The following is a 9,939-nucleotide window of genomic DNA, read 5'->3' on the forward strand; positions in this document are numbered from 1 at the left end:
GAAAACAGACAGCTCGCACCCACTCTCAAGTACCTTAGGAGCACTGTTCACTTACAGAGAGCTGATACCCTCTTTACAAATAATGTTATCCCTGTGTTAAGACGATCCCCCCAAGGACTTCTGCCAGGCAAGACCTTGTTAGCTGGTTTGCATTCGTGCAGTACTTGCAATCATAAAGCTGCATAAAAAAAAAATCACTTGTTATCAAAAAACCGTTAACTCCAAGTGCTGGCCTTGCCTCAAGGAAGACTGAATTCCTGAGGGCATTTTGGTTGTCTGCAGTGTGTGGCCACCTTGGGGGCTGACACCTGCCGACATCCTGTAATCACGGGGTGAGTTTTTGTTTTGCAAGGACAGCACCTGGATCCTTGGATACTTGACTGTTTCTCTGGTCTGGAACCCAGCTCCCCTTCCAGGGCAGGGACCAGGTTCCCAACCATCATTCCCTGCCAGGAAGATGCCTTGGAAAATCTGTAAAACCAAAGGGAAGTGAGGATGTATTACAGGCATACAACTGATCAAAGATGGGCAGTAACCATTCAGTTCTAGGAGGCTTTGCTGCGACCCACAGGCACTCCCCAAATTTCTATCTGGGGTTCTTTTACTGTTTTAAAAAAGATAACAGCTTTATTGAGATAGAATTCACATGCCATACAATTCAAGCATTAAGAGTGTACAATTCAATGTTTTGTTCTGTTTTCTTAGCATGTCCACAGAGTTGTGCGATCATCACCACAATCGATTTTAGAACGTTTTCACCACCTACTTGGAGTCCTGACTCTACAAAGTAGATGGAGAAATTGGGGAAAGAGCGACCAAGGTGACAAAAGGAGCATAAAGTTGGAGCTCAGGGAGTGTGAGAGGAAATGGGACCTCTGAGTTCAAGGGAAGGACACTGAGAAAAGATCTGGTGTTTAAATAGGAAACTACCCAAAGGAGGAGATTTGGCCTTTGTTTCCATTAAGGACAAACAAAACACTGGCTGGATCACAGCAAGAAGGATTTAGGTAAAACCTAAGGGGGAAAAAACACACCCAGCTTCCTGGCAATGTTTGTAAATAATTCCTGGGTTATGCTGCCCTTGGAAACAAGACTGAGGAACAGCCATCACGGAGTCCTTGCAGTTTCACGGTGTTGGTAAAGTAAAGAGGCATCCCTTCAGAACCGGCTGAGTGAGTGCCTGCCCTTTTTGTGACAGGGGGTAGTCTTGCTGAACCCCGTTGACTAGGGAGAAGCTTCTAGAGGACCGTGTTACATGCTGGATGAGTGATGGCCCTTTGGATGGATGAATGGAGGTTCCCAATAACAGTTTCCTGGTCAGATCGGCCCTGAGGTAGTAAACCAGAAAATATGAACGGGGCCCCAGAGATCAGAGCTACAGATCTCTCTTTCTGCTTGTCTCCTGATTAAATTCATTCTTCAAAGAATTTTTGAGCTCCTGCTGTGGGCCAGGTGTTAGACAGATCCTAGAAATAAAGTAGAGTGGTTCTCAACCAGGGGTGACTTTGCCCCCCAGGGTACTTGTGCCCATGTCTGCAGACGTTGGTGTTGTCGCAGTTGGGGCAGTGGGAGGGGTGATATGGGTAGCTCGTGGCTAGAGACCAGAGGTGCTGTAAACATCCCGCAGGACAGCCTCACGACAGAGAACCATCCAGTCTCAGATACCAAAAGTGCCGAGGTGGAGAAACCTTGAGATACATAAGCTTCAGTCCCTGCTCGCAAAGAATCTGGTCTGTTCGTTGTGGTGCTTCTTAATATGGCTTGAAATGTGTCCTAATGAACATTTCTGCATTGAAGAAACTCTTCAAGTTCCTTATTTGAAGAGTTAGAAATAAAACTGAATTCCTGACACCATTTGGGACTGACAGCATGGTACTATCAATGTGAAGGGGCTCATCGCATTCTTACCAATTGACTGGGTTATCAAACCTTAGCTTTTAAAAAATGATTTCGCAGAGGGAGGACAGGATCCAGGTGGCCTCTACCATCGTTACCAGCAGCACGAGCCTATGCTTTCGAGTGTCTGTACAGAATACAGTCGGATGGAAAATAACCTACGAGTTGCGTTAACATAGTAAACCTCAACAGTTCATCCCCTTTAACTTGAACTTGTTCATAATTTTGGCAGAGCACAGCTAAAATCTCGCTCTGCTGAAAAATCCCCTGGCCTAATAACAGTTGCAGATGGCTTATTTGCAGTATTTTGGAACTAGTTCTTTCAAGTGCTCATACATACTACTTACTATCACATACCCAATATGGTAATTAAAATAAAATCTCAATCTATTAAAACGGCACCCTGAAGACCTCAAATACACCCTATTTTGTTTCACTGACGTGGGAGGTCAGTTATTTGACCTGGTGGTAGGTAGTGGGCTGTTCTGGAAAATTGCCTTTTCTATTTAAGGAGGAGTAAAGTCATGGGCGTTCCAGTTAACTGGAATGGTCTTGAAAATAATTGAAAAAAAAAACTGTAATTCAGACTCTTCATTAATTCATACTGGTTTTTGCCCCCAAAGGATCCAAATTCCTGTGGGTTCATGGGGCTTCAAACCCAATATTTAAGAATCATTGCAAAGTACATAGTTTTCAGTCGGTGATGCTTAACAACTGAGGCAGGAGGCTCTTCTGAGCCTCAATTTTCTCACTTGTAAAATGAAATCTAAATCCTTTCCTGCTTTATTAATTAGGCTATTTTAAAAGATAATGACTAAATTGACATACTCTCTCAGTAATCGGCAACCTTCTTCCTCCCTTCCTTCTTCTTGGAGTTGGGAGTTTTTACCATTGCAGACATATTGTCTTCCTGCTTAAACTGTGAGAGTTTTGCCTTTGAATCCAAACAAATGTTTGACCTCACTTTCGAACTCTCTACTCACTGTCAAGGACTTCCTTGGTTAAGGATAGTAACTGTACCCTCTTTAAATCTTTCTTTTTTTTCCCCTCTAGATCAACTAGTTTTTACTTTACCAGGAGGATCACCACCCCCAAATATGAATGTTAGTAACTTGTTCCAATTTTTTTTCACTTCTGAACTGAAGCCAACTGAAGCCATCTTGACAAGTCTGAGCAAATGTCAACATTCCTGGGGACTAATCATATTTCCTGAAAGACTCTGAAAAGCTGTTCTTTAGGCTAGTTGGCCAAAACATTTTTTTGAGAAGAGATGGGAAATTAAGGCGTAAGAAAAACCCTGATGGAAATCCTGCATGGCTGAAACCTGAAAGTAGGTTAGCTGGAGATGGTTGTGAGGCGTGGGGCACTAAGAGTGACCATAGCTGGCCGAATCAAGAAGAACCGTGATGGGGCCTGAGTTTGCCAGTGGCCTCCTCTATGCGCCCTGTGGGAATCACATGTCTCAGACCAGGAAGCATGGGTCCAGGATGATGGTTCTTACTTAAGGTTTGTGTGGAAGGCTGCAAACTTCTGACTAGGAAGGGAGAGTGGGATTGAGCCACCAGGGATGAACCCTAGGCTCACTCCGGTGCAACAGCAGGCCCTTCGCCCTTCTCTTGATTCCCTAGCGAAGTAGATTCTGGTTTCCACCGAAGGCTGAGAGGGGGGCAGGCAGAGGGTGTCACTGCCCCTGTAGCACAACCCTGGTCCCAACACAACACTCTTGTGTCTAGGGTTCACAGATCTCATTGAGCAAGTCTCCCAACTCGACAGCCAATCCCCACCACAAAGGCCTCTCTCCAAAGACCCCCAGTAATGACTGGCAAGGCCCATGGATGGGCACGGCTGGGATGGGAGCAGAGGCCTGTTCCAGGGCTGGGGGATGGCCCACGCTGGCTCAACGCCCACGGTTGGCGGTGGAGCCAGCTTTTCTCACCAAACCAGAGCCGACATCTGAAGAGAAAAGGGCATCTCCAGATACAACAAAGAGGAATTCGCAGCCTCATGTTTATAACGTGATTACAGGTTACAGATGCCTTCCTTTCCACCTAGATGTCACTCAGTCAGCTTTAAACACTTGCTTCTAAAGGGCAAATTGAGAATTCTGTTCCCTCAAAGACAGATGAGCGCAGCTTTTCCCAGTACGTTGTGAAGACAGGGGCCCTGCTGACTGGTGCAGAAACTACCACAGCCATGGTGAGAAAAGGACAGCAGGTGAATGGGAAATGCTAGTGCCCAGGCACATCTGTTTTGGTTGTATATGAAACTGGAATGCGCACGCCATGCTCAGGAAACATGGCCAGAAACCCACAATGGGAGTCAAACTGCAAAAGATGGCTCCATGGGGCTTCCCTGGTAGCGCAGTGGTTGAGAGTCCGCCTGCCGATGCGGGGGACACGGGTTCGTGCCCCGGTCCGGGAAGATCCCACATGCCGCGGAGCGGCTGAGGGCCCGTGAGCCATGGCCGCCGAGCCTGCGCGTCCGGAGCCTGTGCTCCGCAACGGGAAGGGCCACAGCAGTGAGAAGCCCGCATACCGAAAAAAAAAAACCAAAAAAACAAAAAAAAAAACAAAACAAAACAAAACAAAAAAAAAAAAAAGATGGCTCCATGCAGAATCTTAAATGATGGAGTCTGGCTGGCGTAAGAGAATGGGACTAGTCAGCCTCACGAGAAACAACTATTTGGTTATTTCTCATCGTGTCACACTTTGAAAGAGAAATTTTAGCAACACAGGCAGAGAGCAGGAAAAAGAAAATCCATTATAGGGGTATGGTACAGGACCAGCTAAAACTGTAACCCTATACACGGAGGGCCTGGTAATAAAAGAACAGACTCGCAACTGCTTTCCCTCCTGTTCGTGTTCACGGTAACAGCTGGATACATACTAATTGCAAGAAGTGAAAGAAAGAGGCTGAACTTTAAAAGCAGGCATGCTGCAATGAGTCTCTCACCAGCACAATTTCAGACCCAAGTGTGCTGTGCCACCTAGCAGGTCTATTTTAAACGTACACTCACGGTTCCTCGTTGGTATGGATGGCTTCGTGCTGTTCTCTCCTTCCAGGTGCATCGCTTCTGTCCATCGAGAGATGGTTTAACGGCGGGTTCTCAGCCTCAGTGCTGTGGACATGGGGATTGGAACACCCTCTGCCCTGGGGGCTGCCCTGTGCACTGTGGGACGCTTAGGAGCATCCCGGTCTCTGCCCACCAGGTGCCAGGAGCATCCCCCCATCCCCAAGCCATGGCAACCAAAAGCGTATCCAGGCATTGTCAGATGTTCCCTGGAGGGCATGATCACCCCCAGTTGGGAATCACTGAGATAAACTAGTAAGGAATGGCTTTATCTTCCCCCCTCAACCCCACTCCCAAACATCTTTACCCAGGGCCGGGAACCTGCGTGAGACACCTCCTAATCCACTGGACTGCCCTCTTGTTCTGAGTGGCCTTCGGTAATACTTTTGACTTGCAAGACTATTAGTCATTCAGAACAGTGCTCCTACTACCCTTGAAGAGAAAGTCCTTTCAGCTAAATTTTGGGAGGAGGGAGGAAAAGAAGCAGGTAAATTGCCCTTTAGAGACATCTGTCTGTTTTAGTCTATGGAAGGTTTCAGACAGAATTCTGCACATCCAGGGTCTCTGTGAACATTAGGGGGGGGGGAATTGGGTACTTGAAACTCACCTCCCCACCCCCTGCCTTTGCCACATTTCTACAGATGAAGAAAGGGGCCAGAAGGGGAAATGACTTGCTCAAGGTCATACATATTCCTAATCCTCCTTTTCTTTTTTTTTTTAAACATCTTTATTGGAGTATAATTGCTTTACAATGGTGTGTTAGTTGCTGCTGTATATAACAAAGTGAATCAGCTATACATATACATACATCGCCATATCCCCTCCCTTTTGCGCCTCCCTCCCACCCTCCCTGTCCCACCCCTCTAGGTGGAGGGACACAAAAAAAAAAATTATAAATGATAGAATACTGCAACCAGTTAGTGCAAACAAACATTTATTGTGAAATATTCATCCTACCCTTTATTAGGTATTACATCATCAAAGCACTTTGTGGCAATGAAAATAGCTTTTTTTACCCCTCTGATTCACCCAATATTCCATTAAAGCTGCAAAAAAATGTGCAATCTGCTTGAAAAATAGGTTGCTCTTATTTACTCATTTGTGAAAAGTCAAAAATTAAAAAAGAAAATGAAACTTGCTTGGAGCCAATTTGCCTTCCCGCTTCCCAGCTACTCCCCAAAATAATTAACAAAGATAATTTGTTTTAAATGCCTTTTTATAAAACCAATGCACCTTTCCCCATATTATAATCATAAAAATTTTAAAAAGCCGTTATTTACTTCCTTGGAAAAAAGGTGGCCAGCCGTTGTTTTTTGATTGGGAGCACGTGTATTTCCTGGGAGTTCACTTTCTTTAACTTTATGCTCCGGTTTTTGACGGGTTTCCTAAGGGGCTCCGCGTTTCCCATGGACTCTTCTCCTGGGCTGTTGATGTCATAGCCCTGAAGCATGGAGTCTTCTCGTTTGAAGGAGAAGTTTTTGGTGGACACCCCCGAGAGGCCTTTGATCTTGCCACAGAAGATGGTAGGCACAGTGTCTTCCACGGAGACGATCACCTTGGCCGCCTGGGACTCGCTCACAATCTCAATGTTATTTTCAGCCTTGACCTCACCGCTGGGCTGGCTGGGCGGCTCGGCAGCAACGCTGCTGCCCATGTGACTATCCATCACGGCTGAGGCCTCGTGGGGCGTGGTGGGGGCAAAGGGCACTTCCGTGCCACTGGGAAGTTTCTCCATCACAGTGTGACCTGGGCTGTCCGCTGACCCGCTGCTGTCGTACAATGTCTCAGGGGGGGGCTCAGATTTCCGGTGGGCTGCCAGTGACAGGTCTAGGGCTGCATCTTCCTGGCACATCGGGGGACTGACTTCGCCAGCCTTGAGCCAGGGCACCGACTTCATGGAGAGATCCAGGGCCTCGTTCTCACTCCCCATCTTGATGACGGTGTGGCGGCCGAGCTGGAAGTACTCCCTCGGCGGGAGGAGGTCGAAGGGCTTCAGTTCCTCCTTCTGGAGAGGGGTCTGGGTGCCTTTAAACGGCTGTAGGCCGAAGGAAGATGGCGGCTTTCGGAAGCTGGGGCTGAACTTGGATTCAGAACTCTGAGGCACCGGGATGGGGATGGGAATGGGGACCGGCACAGGCAAGGGGACGATCACAGGGTAGGGAACCAAGAGGGTGGCTGGCGGGACCAGGGGGGACAAGGGGGAGTTAAACGGCTGGGGGGGCACAGGGGCGTATCCCGGCGGAGGCTGACAGGGTGGAGGGCCGAGAGCGCCCTGCGAAGGAAACAAATTCTGGAGCACGGCTTCGAAGGGCAACGTGGGCTCCTGCGGCTGGCTGGGGATCCTGAGGTCCAGGAGCTGGGGCTGGGCCTCGGGGTCCTCGGCTCCCTGGAAGAGGTTGCTGTGGATGGCGCTGGAGGAGCACGGGGCCTCCTGTGGCAGGACCAGAGGGGAGTTGAGGTGCTGGAAGACGTGCTGCTCCAGCACCACCGGCAGCTGCACGGGGCCCTGTGTGGTCATGACGTAAGTGGCGTTGCCGTTAGGGTTGAGCTCAGGCGCGGGGCTGCCCTCCACCTGCATGTGAATGGGCATCACCACCGGGCTCTCCCCGAGGCACAGGGGCTGAAGCACGGTGGCCGCTACCTTCAGAGCCATGCCGCTCTGGGACTCAGCCGGGGGGTTCAGAATGGACGGGGCCGGCACGGTCACCAGGGCCTTCTTTACCAGGTCAGTGGAGTTGATGTTCCAGGCCTCAGTGGTGATCAGCTGGGCCATGCCGTTCTCCAGTCTGTTATTGGCCAAGGCAGGGGAGGAGTCGGTCATGTCCATGGAGAGGTTCTGGGACTGCAGATCGTCCATCACTCAGCTCTGATGCCACTCGGCCTGCAACACAGAACACACCATATGAATCTTCCTTCCGAGACAATGTATAATTGCCTTGAGAGCTCTCTCTACATCTTTTAAAAGTTTCCACATCTTAGTTAACCGGGGAGCACACCCATCTCTCTGTGTATACATACATGTTACAGATATTTCCTAACATATACGAACACACCCATACGATCAGCTGTGCGTGGACAGCCCCAATTTAACAGACGATTAAACTATAAACACAGATGATGTAATGACGAAATAGCCAAGTGCGGTTAAACAGAGTATTGTGAAGCCGAATACTCACTCAGCTTATGCGCTCAGCCTGCGACAAACACAAAGTTTCGTTCCACATTGTTCTATCGGACAGTTAAGATATGCGGGGATTGGACTCGTTCAAATTCAAATATGCAGCAAAGACTTACTTTCCTTTAAGAAAAAAAATAGAACCCTGTCACGTTAGAATATTGTATGGAATTGGAAGGGGGCCATCCCAGTTATGGAAAGCATTTAAAAAACTCTTTGTAGCAGCAATAATTCTTCCAAAAGAGGCTTGATGAGAGGAACAGCAGTGTATTTATACGAGGCTCATTATAGTTGTCTCCCTCCAACCAGTGACACCCTCTTTCCTCCAGTAATAGGAAAAGCCACTCCGAGGAGTGAAGACAGGATAACTCGCACGAATGCTCACTGGGTCCAGCGTCACTGTCCCCGTTCCGTCTGTCTGACCTGTGACCTCTCTCTCTCCTAACTTCTAGCTGTCAAGAGGAACAGCTGTTGACGAATCTAGGGCCGGGGAAACGGAACCCTTGCTGGAAACAAACATCCTCAGAGGTGAGATATACTTTCTTGATGTCCGCGGCACCACTGGCCACCTCCTGAGACGCCAAAGAAGCCCAGCGCTGGTGCTTCCTGGAGGAAGCGGGGCTGCAGCTGCGATATGGCTCTCCATGGAAACGCGTCCATATTTAGCCTTGTTACCATGGAGAAGGCAGGCACCATGTCTAACTCGGGGATCTGTGCAGCCCTGGAGTCTGGTTGGGCTCAACAATAATTCAATAATCCTCAGTCTTGCTGGGCAGGCCTTGGGCAACTCCGATTCTTGACCTCACCTGTCTAAGCGGTCTAGACTTCCGTCCTGGGGTCAACTTGTCCTTCTCTCCTCACCCCGAAATTACCAACACAACCTCCAAAACAAGAGGGGCGGCCCAGCACACCATGGGATTAGAAGTGAACAAACGAGGCCTCACTACAGGAAGGCAGCTTTAAGAAATGAACAACTCTGTGATATTTCCAGACAATCACAACGTGTCAAATGCACAGAACAAGGAGTTTCTCTGAAGCGGGAGGAGGGGAGGACGAGGGGAAGGATGCTGTGCAAAGAACTTTATGGAGAAGGAACGGTGAGTGATGCCCTCGGCAGGGCACACTGCAGAGCCTCTGAGGAAGCCTGTCCCCAGGGAGCCCGAGGGGTCTTGCCCCAGCTGAAGGGCCTGGTTTTTCCTGAGAGGAGTGCTCCTTGATTCCGCCCAGAAAATGCCATGCCTCCAGTACACCATTCATTCATTCTTCCATGCATTCATTCATCCATCCAACCAATCAATTTGCTGAACACCTACTGCCTGCCCAACGCTTTGCTGGGGGCTGGAGATGCTGTCATGATCTTGGAGATGCTCCTGCTTTCATGGGGATTAGAGTCTACCGGGGGTGCGTGCCGTTGATCGGACAGAGACTGGCTAGCGTGAGAAGGCGTCAGCGTGAAGCCATGAGGGGCATCAGCCTCGGCAGGACAGAGCTCTGTCGGCCACTCACAGACAGCCCTCCGAAGGCCCTGAGCACCCAGGGCCTCCTCCAGAAGGGCCGCCCTGTCCCTCACAGTGGCCAGAGCTCAGGGCGGGGTGGCAGAAGGCTGAAGGGAAGCTTGGGCGGGGCTGGTGCGGACAAGGACAGCAGCGGTCAGAGGAGGCACCGCGGCCACCCGTCCGGCCCGTGAGGCAGGCCGCCAGGAGAAGCCACGTCCCGTGTTTCCCGCGGGCTTGGGACTACCCGGCTGTGAGGCTGCTTTCTCATAACAGGCTACACCTTCTCGGCGCCTCCCCGACCG

At 49.5% G+C, this 9,939-nt stretch overlaps 1 protein-coding gene across 6 annotated transcripts in view; it reads right to left on the reverse strand.

The window, feature by feature from the left end:
* Positions 1–5,889: 5,889 nt before the first annotated feature.
* RAI2 (retinoic acid induced 2) overlaps positions 5,890–9,939 on the reverse strand; it is a 159,166-nt gene continuing 155,116 nt past the window's right edge. For 2 of the 6 annotated variants that reach the window (XM_024755100.1, XM_024755098.1), the window contains one exon: positions 5,890–7,847. In XM_024755100.1, coding sequence (XP_024610868.1) covers positions 6,243–7,823 — 1,581 coding nt within the window. In that variant the 5' untranslated portion in view covers positions 7,824–7,847 and the 3' untranslated portion in view covers positions 5,890–6,242. Of the gene's footprint in view, positions 7,848–8,142; positions 8,266–9,939 lie in introns of those variants that run through there. The other 4 variants (XM_024755103.1, XM_024755102.1, XM_024755101.1 and 1 more) reach the window with 4 other exon arrangements.

This window comes from Neophocaena asiaeorientalis, unplaced genomic scaffold (assembly GCF_003031525.2).
Source record: "Neophocaena asiaeorientalis asiaeorientalis breed wild unplaced genomic scaffold, Neophocaena_asiaeorientalis_V1.1 scaffold269, whole genome shotgun sequence".
Classification (NCBI taxonomy): Eukaryota; Metazoa; Chordata; class Mammalia; order Artiodactyla; family Phocoenidae; genus Neophocaena; species Neophocaena asiaeorientalis.